We start from the raw sequence: 24359 nt of genomic DNA on the forward strand, positions 1-24359 counted from the left end.
CAACGCTGGGGCACATGAACGACAATACCCATTATCTCACGCAGTCCTAAAGCGTTCTCAGTGCAGCCAGCAGTCGGTCTCTGGAGTGGATCAGAGAGGGGAAATACCTTGGCCTGACAGGACCCTAGAGAGAATGGGAGGCGAGGAAAGGGCCAGGGCCTCAAAGCCCCCACAGGAAACCATTTTTCTCAGCCTTGCCTTACTGTACAGTGCAGCCAGCATCTCGCATAAACCACTGACACAGATATGGACCAACTGAGGGCCAGCAGACCACATTCAAGTACCGAAAAAGCAAGTGTGTTGACAACTCAGATTTCTCGCTGGTGTTTCTCAGTGTGTGAGAGGTTGTCCAGAGCACAGGTAGAGCAATACGAGCAAAACATGTTCGTGCAAAGAGGCGAATATAGCACATGTGTATTCACACACACTCACCTGAAGAGGAAAGGTTGACAGGCGGGTGGCAAAGACAAAGAAAGGGGTAGAGTCCGCAGGTGAGAACAAAGGAAAACTGGAAAGAAGGGAGGAGAAATAGCAGGAGAAGAAAGGGAAATTATCACAGGGGCTTGGAGGCGAAAAAGCAAAGCAGGGCAACATTAAACTGCTACAGCTGGAGAGAGTGGGTTTAGGCATGGAAGACTTTTTAAGAGCATTAAAAGCCTGGCCAGTTTGGGAGGATGGAAGAGAAAGGAAAAGGGGAATAGACTGTTCATAACAGTGCATGCAGAGGGGAATATATGAAAAGCAAAGCAGGGTAAGAAACAAACCTCATTGGTAAAACTGTCAGTGGATTTAACCCAGAAATGGTTGATTTCTTGAAGATATTAGCTTGAGTTTGTACATCTCTTACACAAAGAGCCTTTTATCAACCCACTCACTCCTTAGTGGATTATCTCTAAAACATTTCTGGGAATCAACACACTAGGGACAATTTCCAAACAATCAATAGTCTTAATGTATCAAATCAGACTAGCCTTTATTAAATCATCACTGGAACACACCAAGATATTTACAAAATCCTGTGGGACCTCAAAGTAAATTGTAGATATCAAAATATTAATTTAACGTCCGTGTGGAAAGTTCACTTAGTTTGCTTTACTGGCAAAACTGAATTTAGAATAACAAAGCTGCAATTTTCTCTTTTAAAATCTTGATTCAGTTTGCAATTAATACTGACTTGCTGCAAACAGTCAATGTAGCTTATCATAACAGTCATTATTCAGGAGAAGACATGCCCCCCTTTAAATTTAATTTACAACAAGGCCTCACTTTACAACACAGCTGCGGCACAGAGAACAGCTCAGCAGGCTTAACAGGAAACATCTGGAGCTGGTTGAAGATGACCATGCTGTGTACCATGCATGTTGCGTTCCCTGGTCCCCCACATATCAACCAAAGAGCAACAACATCTGCTCCGGATTGGCAGTGTATACGATAAAAATCACATGCCGAAACATTAAAAAAAACCCAATGGCCTTTCCTCAAGAGAGACGCAGAAATGTAACAAGAACGGTCACATGCTAGCAATGCCCTATAGCTAATGCCGACACGGCGTCAAAGCCAATTATTTAGCCAAACCATGTATTATCTACATCTGATGTCAGTCCCCACAGCAGGTCTTAGAGACATTCACAGGCAGTAACCTCAGACAGACTTAAAGGAAGAAACCCGCAGACGTTTTGGACTCCCTCTCGTGTTGATGATGCCATTTTAGTGCCATTCATTCTCAGGGACTTTGTTAGGACTTATCATAATGAAGACAGACCACACAAATACAAAATGACATCAGTTGTTAGTGTTTAATTGATTGGGGGATTAGCTCAAGTTTTTGGCTGGCTGTACATACTTATTAAGTAGCTTTTCCAGACTGGAGAGTGGATTTACTTCTCTTTTTTTTTGTTCTCCTACGGATGAAGGATGAGCCAAACACCAGAAATCCCCCTGGAGGATCCTTGATTTGGACAGACAGCCTGCCAGGAGATGGTCCATTTGAGTTAACATGACATCACTTTAATTTCAGTGTCCAATTTAAGGATTTCCATGTGTCCTCGTAGAGTTTTTTTCCACTGCTGTCGTTGAATTCTTTCTCGGTCTGTGAAATGGTTATTATCACAGAGAGCAGGGTTGTTTTTCCTCTTTAAAAACGTGGTTTTGTTTGCATAGGTAAACAGCGTGCACTTGTATCACCACTTCCAAAACACATCAGTTATCTTAGCATGTGTTAAACATTAAACCCTCCACGCTGGCCTGTGTAACCTGGATGTTTATATTTTCGGAGACAGGAAAGTCTATAAAGAACATAACAGCTCGCTTATGGAGGGAATTATTTTTGAACTCTTGAGAGCAGGAGAAGAGAGGAGCGTACAAAAACCAACAAAGGGAAGCGGACTTTAGCTCGTAAGGTTTCAGGTGTTTGGTCATGGTGTTGGATTTTATTTTCACAAGGGCAAGGGGCTTGTCTCTCTTTCTCTTTCCGAGGCCAGTTAAGCCCTGGATCTCTGGGCTTTGGCGTCACCACTCCCAAATCTGCTGCAACCCCAAGCCCTCTTAACCTCACACCCTTTTGGCAGCAATTCAGGGGAAATAAGCTGATTCAGCAGAGGAAGAATTGTGTCCGCAGCCAAATCCTTCTTTCCCTGCACACAAAGCTGAGAGGAAGCCTCGACATGTGGCAGTAGTTACTAGTTCCTGCCCATTTACCCTCCCCAAACCTGCTCACTGACCAAATACTAAACCCAATGACACACACAAAACAACAAGGCTTGCTCGATTAAAAACCTACCTTTTTCTTCCAGGCGTTTTCAGCATCTTGGAGCTGGCCGAAGCGATCAGACAGTTTTGTTTGGATCCGGTCGGATGCCTTGGGCTTCTTCACTCTATCCCTCTTCTCTCCTTCGCCGGTGAACTCCGCCAGTCTGAAAAAGACACATTTGTTTTCCCCCATTAAAAAACATAGTCGAACATACATCCACTATGCATTTTGAAGAGCCATGAAGGTTTCTATGTAGTGCATTTGGAGCATTAATATGTCAGTAAACAACAATTTGCTTTTCAAAAATATAGTGGAGTAATGGCTTTCTGAGCAGAGAATTAAGTCACTCTTTCCTAGTGTTCAATTAAAAAGTTGTTACTTTGACTCTCATTTATTTGCATAAACTTCATTGTATATATTTATTTGTTACTAATGTTGAAGGTGATATGTTTTTTTTAGACTTTTACTCCCTGACTTTTATTTTTGTATATAACTTAGTCACGGGTTCATAGTTATTTTTTGCGTGCTTTAATTATATTTTATTTATTTTTATATTAATTTTTCTTTGCATGGACACACATGTGCCCATCTAGGCCTCATCCTTGATCGGATTAATGCATGCTGTGGTTGTGTGCATCCATTGACCTCTGTTTGAGTGAACCGCTATGGCTTCCGTCCAGACTGCTCTCCAGCTCCTCAGCATCCTCCGACACTGTGGACGCCTCCAGGCTCTCGATGGGCGACGGACTCCGCATCTCCTCAAAGCTCTGCATCTCCTCAAAGCTCCCCCCACTGCCACTGCTCCCCTCCGCCTGCTGTCTGTCGCTGCTGAAGCACCCTCCGTCTGTGATGTCATCTGTAAATGACTCATCTTCTCTGTCATTTTCCCCGTTGACCTCTTCCTCTATCTCCTCCTCTATCTCCTCTTCCTCTTCTTCTTCTTCTTCTTCTTCTTCCTCCACCTCCTCTTCCTCCTCCTCCACCTCCTCTTCCTCCTCCTCCTCGCTCTCGGGGTGGGTGAGGGTGACACTGCTTTGTCGGGCTGGTGCGCTATCCGCCGCCGATCCCTCGCTGTGGTCCGATTCCACGCTGGTGGAGCGGCTTTTCTTCAGGATTCCCTTGATGCCCCGAGGTCCGGAGTCCTGGCGCTGCAGAGAGGATGGCTGGCAGGGAGGAGAGGGAGGGGGGGAGGCGTCTCGGTTCTTACTGAGAGGGAGAGATTGGTCGGAGAGGAGACTGGAAGGCTGATGAAGAGAGGGAGAAAGCTTTTATTTACTACCAGCAATAACATTAATAAAAACTGGAAATAACCATTAAAGTCTGTGGTCTGGGATTGTGGCGTGTGAAGCTCTCTGAACGAACATTTTCCAATAGTGCTCATTTGCAGTTTCCACATTGGAAAACCCCTTTTCTTTCTCTGTTTTCTAACACATTAACTGTATTTTTCAGCTTTCATTGAACTATATAAAAAAATGTAAACGCTAAAGAAAGCTGAAACAATGGTGATTATAAAATGGGATTAAGGGAAAATCCATGAATTAATGGGTGAAACCAAAAGAAATAAACAATGTGTCAAGAAGGATTGTGAAGGCTGTGCTGTGGTCAATAAATCTGCAAGACTTGTTTGGGATGTCACTCATGTTTGTTTGTTAAAGAAAGACTAACAGAAAACACAGGCTGTGTCCAGTAAGTTGTATTGTGTGACTAAATACATTAAATATGCATAGTTTTAAGGATGTCCTCATGAAGAGAATTTAAAGGAGTAATCTTTAAATGCAAATTGCTGTTTTGTTTTTACTGCATTTGCTATAGTATCATTGAACAGCACTGGTCAACTGTTTTAATTATACCTTTTTAAATACACTTTGACTGGATAGGCCAGAGGAGCATGAAATGGCACATGTAAACACACCCTCTTGACTGTAATATGCTTTTGCTGAGGCGATAAAACAGCATCTGGAGCAACAGCATACGTCCTACTGACAGGTCAAAGTTTACGAGGGAACGCTGATTCAGGAGGAGAAGGAGAAGGACGGGCGAATCGTGCAGCCAGCTGGTTGTGAAAGTGCAACGCTAACCAGGTGGTCCTCTTAAATGAAAAACACCAGAGCGTATAACAAGTTTGAGTTTGAGTGTGTGTGTGTGTGTGTGTGTGTGTGTGTGTGTGTGTGTGTGTGTGTGTGTGTGTGTGTGTGAGATTGTTTGTATTGCATCAGTACATTGGTGACATGAATTACAGTCTGCATGTCAACTTCTAAAGCTCAACTAAAGCAGACCCAGAGGAAAAGAGAGCCAAGTAAAGGTGAGTAAGCATTTTGGAATTGGCTCCCATGCAGAGCCACAGCAGTGATGAAAAAATCTGTTTTTTTTTCTCCTCACATTACAATCCAGAGAGGTGGCTCTTATATTTCAGAGTATTGAGTTATGGAAACAATGTTGTAATGCATAAACTGAAAAAATACTGACCTTTTCTTCCTCAGTGGAAGCGTTTCCATGCTGCTCGTTGCTTGACGGGTCATCTGGGGCCTCTTTTTCATCCATTAACTTGCTCCTATCAGTTTTTGAAAAGCTGAAATATGAGCGGAAAACAGACGAAGATGGTGGAAACAGACAGAAAAAAACATATTTCATACATCTGAGGTAAAAATGACAGACATTACAAAGTGGAAAGAGCTGGCTGCAAGGTGAAATCCAACCACAAACTAAGAAATGTCATTAATCAGTTCTGCCACAATAACATCTTCCTAATGCTATTAATTCATAACTCGGATCAAATAAATTAAGATATGTATTCTGTAAATGTACACAGAACACAGTAGTTAATAGTCACACTCAACTGAGTGTTACTAAATCGATGTCTGAAGCTCGTGTTGGAGTTTTTTCTGCAGACGTTCTTATTTTCACTAACCCGTAGGCCGCTCCAAAAATCAATAACCAGTCACTGATATGGCACTTTGTAATTAACGTAGGCTGTGGGGCAGCGTAATGATAAAGAAACTGAACTCAGGTTATAAATGATCTCATCTGATGTGTGTTTTTGACCTTTGGAAGGCAGTGAGGCTCGGACACATTCACTTTTGCTTTTGACCCGCTTCTCTGCAATATATTCTTTTTTGCTACATTAGTTTTGTTTTTGTCGTCAGCTTGATTTATGTTTACAAAAATGTTTGGTTTGGCTGAAAACATTCAGTTGCAAAGCATCAAATGTCCTGATATCACTTCTGACTTTGGTAGGAACTGAAAGCAGTTTAGTGGGTCAGTTCAAACTTTGTGTGAACAAAAACAAACAGGAGTGTGTCTTTAAAGTATCTACAAACAACAAGCAGGTGGTGAATGTTATAGATAGATAAAACAAACACACTCCCTCCGGCTCAGTCCAGACTCCAGTGGTCAAAGTTCTGCGTACAGTTTCCCTTTTACTTCAGCCTGTTTTGCTCCACCATGGCGACCGCACAGCACTGAGGCCTGTGTATTAATGCATGTTCAAAGAGGGTGGCAAGCTCTGCAGGTTTATCTGGTTTATCGGTGCAGCTGTTCACATCATAAGAAATCCTTTCAATTGCTCTGTAATTACCTCTGCTCTCTGCCTGCCCGGACTGAATGCGTTTGTGTCACGGTAAATCTGTTTGTTCTCTCTGCTCGTGTTGTGGCGTATGTAATGAACCGCAGACCACAACATCTATTACTCTGATTATGAAAACATAGACTCTATTCAAAGTCTAAATGCCTCCAACACAAATTACACCATCCCAGCAGAAGATATACAGCTTTAATTTCCAGTTACAGATTGATCCAGGAGTTCCCTCTGCTGTGATGAAAAATCAACTTTGACCCTGCCTACCTGGCGGAGGACTCTTCTTCGTCGCTGCTCATTATCGGACTCCTGTTGTAGGTCTGTTGGGGGCTGCTTCCATCCTCCATGTCCTCCTGGTCCTACAGGCAGAGAGAAGGGCGGCCAAAAGCCTAAAAGGTTAGGTAATGCTTTGCTTACTTCCTACACTAGCTGTAAAAAACAATCTTTATAATGGGAGTGAATGAATGAATAAAGCTCCACCCATACACTTGAGTGGAGCAGTTAACTCTTTAAAAGCTCCATTGGAGTTAGTCAGGCTGGTGCAGTAGTACCACCACGGGTACTTACAGAAAAAACAGAGGGATGAGCGCAGCCTGTACGGTATTTTCCACATTAAAGTAAAGTGGCCTCAAGGGAGAAATTAGGGTTTGTTTTTATAGCAACATTAAAGGTTAAATAGCTCCTCCAGAAGTGTCATGTGACATCATAATTAATTTATGTGTAATATTGTTTTTCCATTAGAATGAAAATGAATGAAATGTTAGGAATTCTTTGAAATATCCAGAATTTATGAATACAAATGCATATACTTTCAAAATACACTGAAAAGTCCATGAGCATGTTCTCACAACTGTGTCATTTACATATCAGACTCTAATTGGCTCCAAAATACTACCTAAATGATACTCTTCGTACAACTCAGACCTTGAGAAGAGCTAAGAGAGACTTTCCCCCTGACGAAGATGAACAGGAAATCAGTCACACTTTACAGATATATACGTATTTCAGCAAAGTGAATTACAAAATAAGGAAAAACAGGGCTAGATCCATGCTTTGGATTAATATCAGACTTTTAAAAACATGTGTGAAGTTGAACTGTACAGCTGTGTGTGAGCCCTGCATCAGTTAACGCTTTACTGAGGCCCTAGGCTGACCTGCAGATAAGTGGGTCTCCAGCTGTGAGCCAAAACAACGGAAGTCAAATGCTGCTTTCTCACAAAATAACAATCCAGGGAACTTGTTTTTCACCCAGCGTGAAAGCATCGCCTTCTTAATAACACACTTTAATATGCTCAGGAAATTGAATCAGGAAGCAAATGTAAATGAGCTGTATCTTTCTCCAGAAGGCTCCGTGTACACATTTATTGCCTCAATCCGCACTTTAACTCCACTCCTTGCTGGACACACTGACTCAGTCGCTCTCAACGAGGGGATCTGGAGGAGCGATGAGTGATAAGGCGTAAAAGTAAAGACAGCGAAGAAAAAAATCTTGCTGATGACACTTGGGAATAACAAGAGATCTAGGTCGGGACAAAGGACTGGGAGAGCAGAAACAAAAAGCGGTGTGATTGTGAAATGGCCTCTTTGTGGGAGATTTGTTTTCCCAGTAGGTTTTTGATGCCATCTGGGTTCACTTGGCTGAACTTGGCACTGCTCCGGGTCTGTAAATGCCAAGTTACAACGGCTATTTACATCCAATATGATGAAACCTAAGCAGCCTGGGAAAGACGGACAGTGTCTTCATTTTTAAGCGAACGTGTGTGTGTGTGTCCTATAGTAAAGGAGGCATCATAAAGCTTTTGTTCCAGAGTGGATTTCTAGACGTCTTCTTCCCACCATTGCTTTAAGACGCCCTCTGACTGTGTGTGTGAAGTCATAACTTTGGCGAGGTGTGTGTGCAGGTGCAGGACAGCTCAGTCTGTATGGAACAGCTCAATTTGATGTTAATGGAGCAAAAGATCCCGGAGGTTGAATCGTTCACCAGCTGCGTTGGAAAGGGCTAGGAGTAAATCAGCGAGGGGAATGAGAAATTGTAACCTTAGACAGAAAAAAAAATAATATGGATATAGCATCTGTGACATCCCTCAAACGTTTCTAAATAGTTTTGAAGCTCGGATTTGCTGTGCTGTCAAGACAATTGCACAGAATCCAGCCGATGTTATGAGACTTTTGGACGAAGGGAGTAAGAAGACAAATTTAAAGTATAGTACCTTAAAAATAGACGTCTTGGAAGTCCTCTTGGCATCCACAGGTTTCTCGTCAACTAAAAAGAACACACAAAACATGAATACAACTATAAGAAGAAATGTGCAAATGCTTCCTGCCAGTAACATATCATATGATCAGTCAGTGTGTCACATTAGGGGTTTGAGGGAGGACAGAGTGTGTTTGGTATCCAAAAATACACTGTTGATGTTCTGGGAGATGGTGCTAATAGAGACATGCTAAATCAAACAACATTTTTGTGTAAATACAGAATAAAATTGCACATAAAGACCCAATCACAAAGCCAGATTTGTTGCCTGTACTCCAACTCCCACACATAGACACAGACCAGAATTTCAGTCAGTCCAGTTAACGTTTTCCTTGCTCGGGATAACAGTTTGAAAAATGCAAATGGGAAAATTTACAGGATAAATCTTATTGGCGTCATTGCTACTAAAGTGTCTTTGGATCAGAAATAGGACATTATTGTAGGTGATGTATCCTCGGCCAAGGATGAGTGTCTTCACATACACGCAAGGAACCATCCTGAAATCTATCAGACGCCAGGTGTTAATTATGAGATATTATTTAGTTTTTTAGAATTTCATTGTTGTGCGTGTTCTTATCTTCTATTCTCACGCGGGTAGTCTAATCAAAAACAGCCCTGGGAATATAACCTTCTAATCTGCACGCAAGGAAACCATTACATTTAATGGTACTCTTAACAAACACACATTTCTTGAGTCAACACACTCAAATCATCTCATCTACTTTCAATCTGTTATTATTGCCTTGACAATGAGACGTGCTGAAATTGTTCCCGCTCCAAAGAAAACAAATGAACAAACAAATCCCAAATCTCTCCGACACACTCCCAGTTGTTCCCAAAAGAAAAAAAAAAGGTATTATTTCGCGGCGTTTTCCTTTTCTTTTCTAATATTTTAGATTTATGTTTCCAGGATCCCCTGCTGTGGGGAACCTGGCATGATTTACTTCAGATGACATCACGCAGTACACATTGCAGACTGGTGATTCCCCACCAAGCACTTTCGTACTTTTTTGAATGCAGTCCAATCTTTTCCACATCATCATCCATCAAACGGTCAACCCAGAGACAGAGAAAGAGTAGAAAAGAAAAACTCCAGGGATGGAAAAAAAACCCTCCACTTCAGTTTACGGACTGCTCCATAAGTGTTTTCATCCATCAGAACTGCTCGCTCATAGCTGCTGAGAGTTTATTGTAAAGGCCTTTTGACCTTGCCATGGCCAAAGGACGTTTCTCACAGCCAAAGACGTATGGGATTGTCACAGTAGGAAAAGCACATGTGTTAATAATCAGGGCTGGGGATTGTATCGGAATGACATTGGTATTGTGAGATGAGACGTCTATATCTATTTTGGATTTTGCAATATAATGGAAAGGGTTCTCTTTTCCTAACTTCATTACAGTAAAGGGATATTATATTCTGGATGTACCAGACTGTTCTTGCTGTTGTATAATTTCATTTGATCCATTCAGTTATCTTATGCTCTAAACTATAGTAATCCATAGAAAGTCTATAACATTGGGTAAAAATGCTCGATATGAATGCAAAATCAATATTGAGTTCTTTGGTTAAAATCATTTTGAGAAATGTTTTGCTCTATAACTAATAACTGTTGCATTCCAGTGGTTTTGTTAGCCACAATACCAAGAAACTGAGATGTATGCAGCTAAGTTGTTTGAGGCAATCAATATTTTTATTTATTTACACTGGTGCCTTTTCTTCTTCTGCGTAGTAAAAAATATCACCCCCTTAGACCTATAGACTCTCCCCATAAGTGAATAGAAGCCAAATGGAGCAGTGTGGAGTTCATCAAATCTGCAGAAATCTAATTTATAGCATTAACCTTTGTGTCATAGTGAGCTGAGACTATTCTGAATATAATCTACACTCCGGACATGACTTAAAGCATGTGTGCAGTTTGAACACACACCTTACGGTTCCAACAATATGTTCACTATGAACCAGTTTGATGTATTTATGCTTGTATTTCCTCAAGTGTCCACCAGAGGCGTTCAGGCTCCGGGCACCAACTCCTCTGCCAGCTCGGTCAGGAAGCTCATCAGCCTGTGAGTGCACCGATAATGCTCACACACACTCGCGCTTTTCACACACCACACAGCACGTCTCAATTACAGAACACGGATTGCTCTTTTTGTTCCTCTCTCTGTCTCTTTGAGTCTTTCTTGTACAATGATAACTCTTATCGTCCAACCAGGGAAACGCACTGGGTATGTTGATGGATTATCAAAGCACAGGAAATCCTCAGAAGTCTGTAATATTTTTTGCCAAATTAGAACAGTGATTAAAATATTATGAATGGGATCGGATTCTAATTATTTGAGGACGTAATCCTGAATAGACTTATCAAATACTCTGAGAAATATTCAGTTAGGACACAAACAGTCATTTAATGTGCTCGTCTTCATGGCAACATACTGCAGGAAGCAAATAATTAGAAGCAACTGTCTGTTTGTTTCTCACTTCTTGTTTTTGTTTAGATTTCACAACCTCTCCTCGTAGATCACATACTCAGTATCAGTTTTTTTGAAAATAGGGTAGAAACTAATGCTGGATTAAAAAAGCTCTACATACGGCGGCGAGTAAGCACTTCAGTGAAATCCATTTATCATGACTAAGCTCTGCCATCTCCTATTTATGCTCACTGTGCTCATGTAGTAGATGATGACAGTCACTGTGAATACATATTTTGATCTATGATTGGATTGAAAAACTATCAGATTAAGAATGATTTTAATTGAATTCATTCTCTTCCATCTTTGCGCTTTTTAAACGTGTGTTTTTTTGTAGTTTTTCTTCCTTTTCTTAATGCATTCTCTGCATGAATGGTGCTTTATAACTGAAGTGAATGTATTATTTCAGAAAACACAACAGAGAGGACAGCAGATCAGTTTCAACTTGGTTTTGGGAATCATTTAAACTTTTTACCATGATATCGAAAGACATAAAGTACTTTTTTTCTATTTGTATCGTTGAATATTACTTCCAAATTAAGGTAAACAAAGGTATGTTTACACAACGCTGCTTTACATGTCCTGAAATAAGCAGGGATATTACTATCACTTTCTCTCTATCTCTTCACACACACACAAAGCCCGACAGCCACATCAAATACATGAGCAGAGGAACGCATAGAGTCAGGCAGGCCACTGACGCAGACAGACAGGCCACTGATGCAGACAGACAGGCGACAGACAGACTCAGGCTGTGGGCTCAGGTGGCTGACTGAGTTGGAAAAAGCAGCCAGTGGCCCGTGTGTAAACATAGCCATTTTCTCCTTTCTGTAGCAGCAGGCTCCAAAAATGGTCCGTAATGTTATTTGGCTTCAAAGAAAAAGTGTATATGATCCACATTTGCACGGATGAATGAGCGCTCCTACTGAGTCACGGTCACAAAGCTCTAAAGACACGTGCCAAACATTATGTCCCTTGTTTTTTTTAAAGAGAAAACCATTGCTTGAGGCAGAGCATTCACTTTAAATTACAGTTAAGTGAACAATGCAGAGACATCAATGGATCGGATTTCTTTCACAGTACTAGAAGCCAACATCAATAAGGGAAGTGATCTGACATTAGCAATTAGCTTATTACTAGAGAGGACTTGAAAGCTTAGGGAAAAGGGGTGCGTGGAAGGAAAGAGGATCTGAGAGCAGTGAAAGTGGAGAGTTCGACTTACCCTTTGGCTCCTCTGTGTCATCGGTTTCCAGCAGCCTAGCGGAGAGAGAGAGAGAGGGAGACAAATGAGGTCACTGAAGTGATGACAGAAATGATGCGTCTGTTGCCATTGAGGTTCGCAAACTAGACAGAAGGATGAGAATATTAAGTCTTACTTACGCAACTTTAATCCGAAAATGTACACTCGAGCCACATGAAAAAGGTGGGTTATAAACCAAACTGTCAACAGAGCTGCAGCTAGCCACAGATCGTACGTTCACTCATGCTGCTATTACAGTCCCATGTTTGCAAATGATATAACAGCGGTGCCCGTGCAGCCTCTGAAGATGGCCATTCATCTCCAAGTAATGGCTTTTAAATATGGATGGGGACAGCAGCTGCCTGTGGGACAGCAGCGATGATGTAACAGGAGGAGGGGAGAGGACCGCTTTCAACACAATGGAGAGTCGTAGTGGACATCTGGGAGGGGTCAGAGGCTACTGAGGAAAGGGGAGCTGGCCCCACGCCAGTTTTGTAGGTTGAGGATCGGGACAAATGCGGTCATTTTTAAAAGGGTCAGTATTAGCTAGAATACAGACATATCTATGTGTACAGAATGTTTAAATAAGGAGCTAGATCGAGAAGTTCAAACCATGCTTTCACTCCTATGCAAACCTAACCAATCACTGTGTGAGACGGGGATGAATGTACCTTGGGTTGCATTTGGGTTCTGGCAAAATCCTGTAATCACCATTACTTCTCAGGGTTCAAAGAAGGCATTTGTGTCTGTACCAGTCAGCATCCAATGAGGAACTACTGACATCCATGGGTGTGGTATTGATTCAGAAACGGGGAGGCGACAGTTTGTACCAAAACGGGTTAGCACAGATGCTGCTTATAAATTAAGTAAGGGATAATTGCAGAGAAGCGGTCAATAATGAAAAAGATGGTGATCCGGAACCCTGACGCGACAGCAACGTCACTTAATAAAATGAAGGCAGCACTTAACGACGTTTTCTGTCACTGTCCAAGTCTGTTCACATTTTCCTTTCCATTAACCAGTCTTTAAACACTACCAGAGTCCGTACCGTGTTCCCGTTAGTGTTAACTTCCAGCCTGTCTGTGTTCTGTCGATTTCTCGGACATCCAATGATCTGTCTCTTTTAAATGTCCAAATTGACCAATCCCAATCAAGTATTCAACGAAGCCGATTTATAAACACCATTAGCAGATCGGTACTCTGTGTTGGCCCAGCTATAGATATAAGAAGTCAGATTTGTGCAGATAGAATATAGTGGCCAAATTGTAATGATAGGAAATAAATATAACGAAATACTGCATCTGACAGTATCGTCTGACTTTTCCTGGACTGGGGTCATATTCGAGTCCCAAAACTGTGTTGAAAAGTCATTTTTAGAGCAGCCTATTATTAGGAGTCATTTTCGGCTTAGGTTTGGCTACCACGGAAAATGCAGTCAGTTTTTGGGGCTGGCACGCCTCAGTGCAGCTTTATGATATACAGTGGGATATAGGTATTTGTGGCGTGTGAAAATGGTTGGAGTTTGAATTTGCGATGGTAGCTTACAGATTGAACGGCAATAATAAAAGTCGTGAAATATTCAGCAATCTGTGGCTGTCCAAAATACACACCAAGATTCAAATGTTTACACAACTTTCCCCGTTTGAGGCTTCTAAACAAAGTCTGTGTGTTGACCGTGGCGAGTCTCAGGCTGACCGGTGCCATATAGTTTTAAAAATCCAGCTTTAACACCCTCCTCTTTAACTACAGAGCTCAGAGACACTTCATCAAACCCACCCACACTATGAGCGCCGGCTGAAGGGGTTGGGCTGCACTCGTCGGCCCCTATGCTGCCATAAAAACTAACCAAAGAAGAAGAGAGGGCTAACACTTATACAGACAGAATAGGGGGGGGTGGGTTGTAGAGGGAAAGGTAAACATACAGTCAAATCAATGCAGGTGAGTCATTAATTAAACAGAGTAAATGTCTTCCTTATGTTCCAGTACACACACAGTGAGCAGAGAAGGGACAGTTAGAAGATTTCATTTTAAATGTGTCTAATTTGTGTGCTTAACTGAAAGGAAGCTCAGCTCTTGTTGTGGCAGGTAGTACAGCGGTGTCATGCTTCAGCCATGTAAACCAGTGGTTCTTAAACTTTTTGTCTGACGACCCCACAAAAAAAACTGGAGAGGTTTGGTGACCCCACTTTCCCAAAAGTGTGTAAGTGTGACGTCACGTTTCCGTAGCAACCGATTTTTTGTTCCAATCCAAACAAATTAACAATGTATGACGATTATTTTATGGAAAAGGAACGATTTTGTGTGAATTAATTTACGAGTTTGCGTCTCCAATGATTTGAGTGATAGTCATACATTTTGAAAGAAACAGCAATGCCATCTGCAGTTTGGTTGTTTGGGGGCGGGCTGTAAATCGCGTTGCCAGGACAACGTTATGCATTGCAAACCCATGGTAACGACTGTCAATCAAGCAAAAACAAATAGGCAATGTGTAAGAAAAGGCCTGGGCGGCAACAATTTATTAACGCAAACAAGAACTGGAACAAACAAAGCAATGAAACAAATGTCCAAATCAAACGGGAGTCAAGAGTCAACAGAGAGTGTGTATGATTGGAACGATCTCACTTCCTCTTATACGGACGCCATGTCAATGAGAAGGATGGGCCTGCTTCCGCGAGCATAGCAGGTCAATTCGGGGATCGATGCTGCTCACAGCAACACGAAGATTCTCCTCCATGCTGTTGAGACGACATCTGTATTTGTTCTTTATGTAGGCCAGGGACGAAAATGTCTTTTCGCACAGATAGGTTGATCCAAACGGCGTGAGGATGTCCATGGCAGCCTTGGACAACCCGGGGTATTCCTGCACAACTGACAGCCAGAATTCATCTAGAGTTTTTGAGGCAAACGACGCCTGCAATGTGCGGTCGCTGGACAGCTCAATCAGCGCATCCTCGAGCTCAGATGGCAGGTTGTTTGAGGAGCAGTTGGTGAATGGTTGTCGTACCCAGTCAAAAGGCTCTACATTCTCCGTGAGGAAATACTTATTGAATTTGTCGAGGAGACTACGAAGATGACAGGTTATTGACTCTTTCAATGAATTGGCATTCATGTCACTCTCCAAAAAGTCGTGCAGCTCCGAGAACATTTCAAAGTCCCCACTCTCTGCACGGGCTGCCCAACGCTGCAATTTTTTTGTGAAAGCATTCACTTTGTCTGAGAGGGTCAGGATGTTTGTGCTGGGGCCTTGTAGTGACAGGTTGAGACTATTTAATTTGTCAAATATGCACGCCAGGTATGCAAGACGTGATAACCATCTCGAGTCAGTGAGATGGTCTGCAAGAGGGGAATGCACGTCTGAGAGGAAGGTGCGCACCTCGCTTCGCAACTCGAACAGGCGTGTAAGAACTTTGCCCCGTGAAAGCCACCTTACCTCTGAATGAAAAAGAAGGGATTCATGTGCAGACCCCATTTCCTGGCAGAGAAGGGCGAAGAGTCGTGAATTTAAAGGGCGCGATTTGATCGAATTCACTATTTGGATTGCTGTTTGAAGAACATTGTTAAGCTCGGGTTCAAGTGTCTTGGATGCCAGGGCCTCCCTATGGATAATGCAGTGTGTGAACTTGACATGTGGTGCAACGCTAAGGACCTTGGCTTTCAGCCCTTTGTGTTTTCCCATCATAGCCCCGGCACCGTCAGTGCATATGCTTATGCATTTATCCCAATCCAGGCCTGTCTCCTCCATCCAACCATTAAGACAGTTAAAAATGTCTCCACCAGTACATCTTCCTTCCATCGGAGAGCAGCACAGCATGTCCTCATGCAGTTTCCCGTCATGACTGTAGCGAATGAAAACCATTAAATGGGCTACATTAGTCAAGTCAGTAGACTCGTCTAACTGCAAAGAAAACCGGCTGTTTTTCACTCTCTCGATGAGCTGGCATTTCATATCATTAGCGATGTCGTTAATGCGTTTGGACATGGTATCATTGGAGAGGGGAATCTGTTTAAGCACACTTGCGATCTTTTCACCATGCATTGCTGTGGTCATCGCAATTGCTGCAGGAAGGATGAGGCTTTCAGCAATTGTGTGTGGCTTTTGTGCTTTGGCTACAAGGTGGGCCACTTTGTATGACGCTGCCAAGGCTTTGGTGGGCACAGTAGCTTGGCTATGCACAACGGTCTTTTGCCCATGCAGCGCAGCTTCTTTTCGTAAAAAAAATGTCATGGGTTTCTGAGCATCATCTGGATGTCGGCTTTCGAGATGTCGTCTCATTTTTGTGGGCTTTAAACTTTCATGTGCCAGAACATCGCCGCAAATAACACACTGTGGGTGGTCGAGCTCATGTTTTACCTGGCACGTGAATCCATATTTAAGAAATTCTTTCAGGTATCGGCGACGCCTCGTTGGTGGGTCTTTTTTATTCTCACCACCGGCCAAACTTGTCCCATCTGAGGATCGCGGAGGAGTAGGTGCACAACTGGAGGTAGATGGCACTTCTGAGCTCAAATCATTGTTTTTTAGCAGCCACCTGTCCATTTTTGATGAAAGTTATAACTAGGCTAGTGGCTAAAAAAGTGGCTAGTATCACAAACGTGGCTAGTAACGTGGCGAGTTAACTATGACGTATTGTAAAAAAACCGGGAAGAAATTGAGTTTGAACAGTGGGCGCAGATTGTTACATTGTTTCTATCATAGGACCAATAAACGATTCGAAACGCCATTTAAAGCTGGGCAACTTTTTTTTTTCTCTCTCTCTCTCCCTCTTAACAGCGTGTAGGAATGAGAAAAAGGCAGATTTTCATTGTATTGACATTTTATTTTTCGTTGTTTCACCAGGTGTTATAACAGCTAATTTCCGACTGAAGTAACAAATAATTTTGCGACCCCACGGAAGTTTTTGCCGACCCCGTTTGGGGTCGCGACCCCTAGTTTAAGAATCACTGATGTAAACAATAATGATCCAAATCCCATTTAGTCCTGTTTGGTGTTTGGCTAACCTCAACGTGCCAGCAGCAAAATGACTGGTGTTAAGCACACATGCAGAATGACACGCAGAGCTTTGAATTCAGAAATAGAAAAACAAATCCTTCACACTACAGATGGATATTCATTCTAAGAATCAGCTTCATTTTTGATCTAACATGCATTGATTCACAGCATCTTACTTTTGAATATCATACTGTTGGTTAAGATAATGTTACCTGATCAGGGGTTCTTTAGTGATGAGTTTTCATGAAAATCTGTAGACTTTAGATAAGGAGTAACTTCTGTACAAACAGGGCTTTGGTGCTAACATTACCAGCCAAACCGAGGCATCTGATGTCACTGTGTTGTCTTTAAAATTAGATTATAGCTGAGAAAAGTAAGCGATTACAACCAGAAAACTGCCTCTTGTTTTTACATTTAGGGAATACATTTTGTAGTGACATTCTGTATTTTCTTGAATTAAATATTAAGGAACAAAGGGTGAATTTCAAGCAACAGTTAATTGCAATATGAAGAAACAGTGTGTTGGTATGTCGCCCTTCAACTGTACGGGAAGGATTCCTGTCTACAGCTGATAAACTTGTTGACAGCTTTCATCATCGCTAGAGCAGCTGAGATCCAGTTTCCTTCATGCTATTCCTGACACACACACACACACACACACACACGAGAGCCTCTAATCATAAACCACATGCAAGACGACCAGAAATGTGAAATATTATTTACTCTTCAGATGTATACAAACACAACCAGACAACTCCACTTCCCCTCCTTATTGAAGGTGAAACATGATGTGCAAATAAGCCGTTGATATTTGGTGATGGCCCAATAGCTTCTACACGGCCTCATTGTTTAACTCCGTGTTGCACGAAGGTTTCAAACACAAGACTGCGCAGCTGGACTGAGGCACGCAGCGCACGTCATAACAAAACTGACAAGATTAGAAGCTAACGTGACAGACCGACGCTGTCAACATGTCAACCCCACTGTCCCGTTCTCTGTAATTAAAACATGTTGTCCGTAACTTTGTGTGTGAACCAAATATTCTCAGTGGTGTGGCTTAAAACAGTTCTTTCCCCATTGCATTTAGGGCACAAACCAAAACAAATTCTCCACAGTGAGGCATAAAAATGATGTTTTGAAAGATATTAAAATGAAATCAAGTTCAAAACTTAAGTTTGCATTGAAATCACAAATCAAAACTAACTTTTCCACAGCAGCTTTGATTATTTTCTATGCATTTCCACCTGTATACGAGTGTCTCTGAGAACATTTGAAAGCCCTTTATAAAATAAAAAGTATACAAACAAAATGTTTTGTTAAAAAACTATTTGAAATCAGATTTTGGGAGATAAAAAACATAACAACAATGATGAAGAAGAACTCCTGATAAGGGAAGATTTGCTGCAACATGTTGTGCTGCACATACTTTCTTTAGAAATCTATTACAACACAAGACAAACCTCTCCATATCCTTTGGTATGATTGGCCAAAGATATGAATCAAATCTTTAATTACAGCTATCCAGACATCTTGCTTCATTAGGCGCGGGGCATGACAATTTGGCAGATCCTAATAACCCCCTCCCCCTTTAAGCCCCACTCTCTGACATTATCTCAGCGCTTTCTCTCAGACTGTTTTTCAAGAACAGACAAGTCCGGCTGTTTTCACGCATTAGAGTTCAAACATCCCAAAATCCCCACGACTGAACACGTTTTACTCCATCTACGAGCAACATTTAGAAGAAGAACATTCTTGGCACTCAATGAGAATTCTTTTTGAGGTCACCCTGACAGACAGCGCCGGTTTGTTACACACAGACACGTTAAACATGTGAGATCCTGACTGTTAAGTGAACCGAAAGAAGCAGCTTGCATGTGGTCACACCAAAACAAGGGCACTATAAATGAGGCAGTCCACGGCTTTGCACCCATGGCCAATTTTGGAAATGTTAGCGGCCGTGTTTAGCTCAAACACAAGACAGAGCTAAGTGTTCTCCTAATGTGCTGACTTGTTGCCTCCTCTTAACTCATTAGGAGCCAGCAAGCACTCAGACAGTAATCTAATGGTCACTTTCCTAGGAATACCGCAAATGTTCTCTCAAGCAAGGGATGCCGTAGAGTAATGTACTTAATTAAACTGCTACTAGGGACCTGAACATCATGCTCCTATAAAGGAGTATAGAAAAGACCAGTTTCCTTGCGATACATACAGGCATATCTAAAGAAATAAGTGATCATTTTATTGTATTTTTTTTTAGGTTCATCTGTTATGTTTAATTTGCAATTTTTTTAAAGGAAAAGTCAGAAAAAATTATAATAATAATTTGTAATAATGTGGAAGCGAGTAAAAAACAACTAAAGGCTTATTTAAAAAATACTTCACCTAGAAGAAAAAAACCTCTGTATATAAAAACCAAGAATACTATAGCTTATTAAAGACTAATATAGCCTCATTACATCACAAATTATGAGTAGCTGCTAAAAGGGGGAAATAGTTGGTGAAGTCAAAACAGAAATTATACATTCCTAGATTCTGGATAAAGAAAGGGACATGGTAATTACATGTAATCACATCTTGTGTCATATCATCATTTTTAATTTAAGCTCCTGTGATGTGAGCCTTGGCACTCAACAGCTTTGTGTTTCCTGGCCAAGTTTATGTCACAGTAGGAACAACACTGTGGCTGGACAACAATGGAAGTGTTTTTTGACTTGTGACAATGTGAATGAACTCACCTCAGATGAGAGGACGTCTTCACGGAGGAGACCTCTTCTGCTTTAGAGGATGAAATCGTGTCTGTTTTGAGGTGAGTGGTTCTCTCTTTTTCCCCAGCAGGCTCATCCTCAGTGTGCTCCGGCTCTGCTGCTTTGTTCCTGAGACCTCTGCGGGTGTACGTTTGCTCTGATCCGTTATCCTCACACTTTTCCTTCTCCTTGTTTTCTGATGACACTGTTTCGGATGCACCTCCGATTTTCCTGTCCCGACGGACGTATTTGGAGGTGAATTCGTCTGCGTTGCCATAGCGCTCAGCGAGCTCCCTCTTCCTCTCTGCCTTGTACCGGGCGATGCGCTCAGCCTTAGTCTCCAGGGCCGAGCTCTGCATGGTGTCTACTCCATCCATTTTCGAAGTTCAATGCAGTTTAAGGGGTCGAATGCAGGTGAGAAGACTCCAAGTTGCTTCCTCAATTGTCCTCCCCCAGATTAGTAGACCAGCTTTCTTGTGGATCCCCTCTGACAGCGGTGTCTCACTCCATTACCATCATCTCAGTGCTGCAAACAAGAAAGGAAAACATTGTTAGTGCGTCATGATTATGGAGTACAATTTCACACGACAGGCACTCCAAACCTGTGTTAAACTGGATGTGGCAAGGCATTTACTTCTCAAGCTTTCGGAGAAAACTGGCTCAGCTGTAAAGCCCTGCCCCGTCTGTCACCCCCCTATCCCACCCCCACTGTGGGTATGATGTCAGCCCGCTCGCCTCAAACACAGCGGACCACCGCAGCGAGACTCTCATATAACCTCTATTACAGCGACTCACTGTGAGCTATTTGGAAGAGGGAGGAGTGCAAGTAAAACTCACACATCAAAGAATATCTTCATCCCGTTTTATTCCTTACTAAGTAGAAGCTTTGTGCCATGACCAATCACCTCTTGAACAGTATCCCACCTCGTAATGATTCTGTATTTACTACAAACACAGAGCAGGGGAAGAGCTTAATTCAACCCTAAGTGTGAATGTGTTTGTATATCTACATGTGTTAGCCCTGTGATAGTCTTGAAACCTATCCACACGGCCTCTGAACCAATGCATGCTGGGACAGGCTTCAGCTTCCCTAAATAAGATAATCCCTTTAACATCTACCCCTTCTCCACATCCAGCCCAATAACAACGTGAACTATTTAACAACTTTGGACGAATTTAGGAGGTTGAGGTCATTTTTTCTGCAGGATTTATTCACACAGCAGAAAACCACACATGGTTACGCTGAGGTTTAAAAACTGCATGTTCATAAATTCATTGCCAGCTGACAAGAGTAATAAAATGTATGTGTGTATAGTATTAGATACTCTACACCACCGAGCACAGGGGCTTTTCCACAGACATTTTTCACAAGTGCGCTTACAATGCCTCTGAGTTTCTGTCCAAGGAGAGCAAAACTGTTAAAAAGTGAATAAAGACATTGATACTAAAGATGGGCAGGGGGTTCAAGTAGCCCCTTGGTATCCTTTAAGCATTTATTGTATGGGTTCTCACATTTATGAGCAGGAACAAGGGGGGAATATATAAATGACTGTGATGTCTGGACAATCTTAGCAAGAAAGAGGGAAAGTGAAGGATGGGTCAGGGCAAGAGGGAATAGAAAAAGGTGAGTCTGGTCATAAGGTGAAATAAATGAGCCGACTCCAAGAGCCTTTCCTGTAATGAGGACAAGCTTGAACCAATCTCAAGTGCACCCTCCTGACCCCCCGACCACCTGCTGGGTTATAAAGCCCAACCAGAACCTGGTCCCCTTGAGAAAATATGTCTTTGAAAGATTACACAGGAAAGAAGTGTATATGTCGGGGAATATGTGTTTCTGTGTGTCTTTCCCCACCTTGACCTCTGCTGTCCCTCCTCCGCCTAACATAACAGTGGTGAGCTAAACAGGGCCTCCCTTGTGTAGGTTTAAATTTAGTCTAACCATAAAGTGTAACTCTGCTGGACCATTACATGCCGTCTGCTCCCTGTTATAAGCCCGGAGATTTCCAACACTGTGGAGAAATAAATTCAACATCTGTTTGTTAAATTAACAAATCAGCACTTCCATTGCAGCTAGTCCAGCAACAAGTAACCGTAGCCAATTAAACTGAGCCGGAAAGAAACATATGAGGAATGAACCAGCAGTGGTTCTAAAGCATTTAAATGGAATTTACTGCATAATGTGAACCAAAAGACTATCATACATGCAAACTAATCCATTGGAAGCGCTTTATCCTTTCCAACAAATCTACCAGTTTGGGTTATCGAGCAAAACAATTCAAAATGCAGTTTGTGTTTGTTGTGAACTCCATAAAATATAATGCAAAAACATATCTAAAATTGAGTTAGCAGTTAAATATGAATCTTCCTGCAAATCCACGTTCCTCATCAGGACTTAAAGCAGATACTACCTTACTTGACTTCTTTTTGGGTTAAAACTGAATGTCACTCCAAAGTCTAAATTGCCTTATGTAGGCAAAGAGTTTGGATGTTGATTTCAGGACTGTGCACACGCTTACATAATTCACCTAGGTCACTACCTATAAAAGGAGTGGTTACAGTACGCTAAAGCTTGTCCGTGGAGACCCAGAACATCGAGGCTGCTTTGTTTGGAAGCTGCTGGTGTTATTTTAAGCAACAAGGGGGGCTGAAGTCATACATGACAAATCATCAACATTATTAGCTAATGTGAACTCGTCCGGGGAATATTTGGTCTGGAAGGCGTTTTAAAGTGGAAAAAACACCCCTAGGTGTCTTTACGTATTTATGATTATTACTTTAGAAATACAAACAAGTGGAGAGACACGCTTAAACCTGATAGGGGGCTCAGAATTAAAGTAGTGAGGGAGTTACACATATCACAGGAGGGCAAGAAAAACAACAAAGCAAATGCATTTCTTTTGTTTCTCTAACAACGGTACATATTTCCTGCTCAGTATGTAGTTATACCGGTACTACCTGCTAATTTATGCGGGCATTATTTCTGCTCCTCTAGGGCATGTAAACAAACGCAGTCCTCCGTTTCCAATGGCCGGAGCGTTCTCTGACCTCTTGTGGTCCTTTGGGAGTTTTTACTTACGACAAGAGGAAGATCTGTCTCAACAAAGGTATGTCACTTCCTGGACGTGCCCCGTATCCTTCTTCATAAATGCTCAATTCAAATCAGGAAATGTTACTCATAGTGCTGCCAACTCTTCAAAACTCTTGAAAGCCGGGAAGGGTAAGGGCACTTTGAGTGGGTTCAACAGCCAGATATCCCCTCTGCACTCAAAACAGTATCGGATTTAATGTCATCATTTCCTTTCCAAAGCCTAAGTACTCCATGATGGCCCGCTTTGTAAATATTTACTTCTCTGCGAAACCCTTCGGCAATTATAAGCAGTTACTTTGGATTGCATAATAGCAGTGCTAGGCCTACTGACAAATGCAGCATACCACAATTGCAGAAGTTGCAAAAGCCAAGACATTTCAAAGGCAATTACATACGTGTGAGAATATTTGCTCCTTTTTGTCTTAGTCAATGAACCCAGTAGTTATTTTCTCACATTCCCAACGGTCAGTCAGTTGAGTAATGTACATTGACAGCACTTAATGTTCAGAATGAGATATCGTTTGTTCTCTGGTGTCTACAAAGAAGGCATATAACTGTGGTTGATCCAAAAAATGTCCAGATGCGGTTTTACAGGCCCATTTACAACCCTATGATTTGGTTCGAAAATGAAACAAGCTGAATTGCCTTATATGGGCGCTCATTTAAATAATTATGATGAGCTCTGCTCTGATTGGCTGGTTTACAAGGAGCTATCCATGGCTGCCTCAGAGCCCACAGAAGTAAGTGAAGTTCTCAAAACTCTGAGAGATGAACCATGGAGGCTATTGGCATCCAACCTTACATGTTTGAGCCTTTATCGCAGGAGGAAACCGATGGATTTGAAGAACAGCCAGTTGGTCGTGGATTGGAGAGCAACGTTACGGAGTGGTAAGTGTTAGCGTTAGTGTTTCCAGGAGCTGGTGTATGCAGATGTTGGGGCTGGACTACTGTGTCTGACGTAACACACAGGGATTGTTGTAATTCACCCGTTTTACCGCTGTGATATGCATATTCATGATTTGCACGTGAAGGAGGAAACAATGGTGTTTGAGGTTCACGGTATTTCAGTTCAATGTACCGAACTCTCCTTATTCAACTATGCCAAGGGAAATACAGTTTTCCATTCTATAGCACCTTTAATATCAGTGTATTTGTTGCAACATCCTTATTGCAATATTCAACATCAGATATGGTGCAACCCTATTCCAAATGTGTTTAAATGAATAGATGTTTGAACTTAATTGTATAGAC

The 24359-nt window shown here is 42.0% G+C and overlaps 1 protein-coding gene across 1 annotated transcript in view; it reads right to left on the reverse strand.

Moving 5' to 3' along the window:
* The window catches only part of svild (supervillin d), a 45801-nt gene that overhangs the window by 13626 nt on the left and 7816 nt on the right, over nucleotides 1–24359 (reverse strand). Inside the window, 7 exon segments of the mRNA XM_063892997.1 lie at nucleotides 2780–2912; nucleotides 3395–3993; nucleotides 5216–5318; nucleotides 6591–6682; nucleotides 8534–8586; nucleotides 12269–12303; nucleotides 20012–20546. Of these exon segments, the coding sequence (XP_063749067.1) occupies nucleotides 2780–2912; nucleotides 3395–3993; nucleotides 5216–5318; nucleotides 6591–6682; nucleotides 8534–8586; nucleotides 12269–12303; nucleotides 20012–20397 (1401 nt within the window). The 5' untranslated portion in view covers nucleotides 20398–20546.

Source organism: Eleginops maclovinus, chromosome 10 (assembly GCF_036324505.1).
Source record: "Eleginops maclovinus isolate JMC-PN-2008 ecotype Puerto Natales chromosome 10, JC_Emac_rtc_rv5, whole genome shotgun sequence".
NCBI classification, from domain to species: domain Eukaryota; kingdom Metazoa; phylum Chordata; class Actinopteri; order Perciformes; family Eleginopidae; genus Eleginops; species Eleginops maclovinus.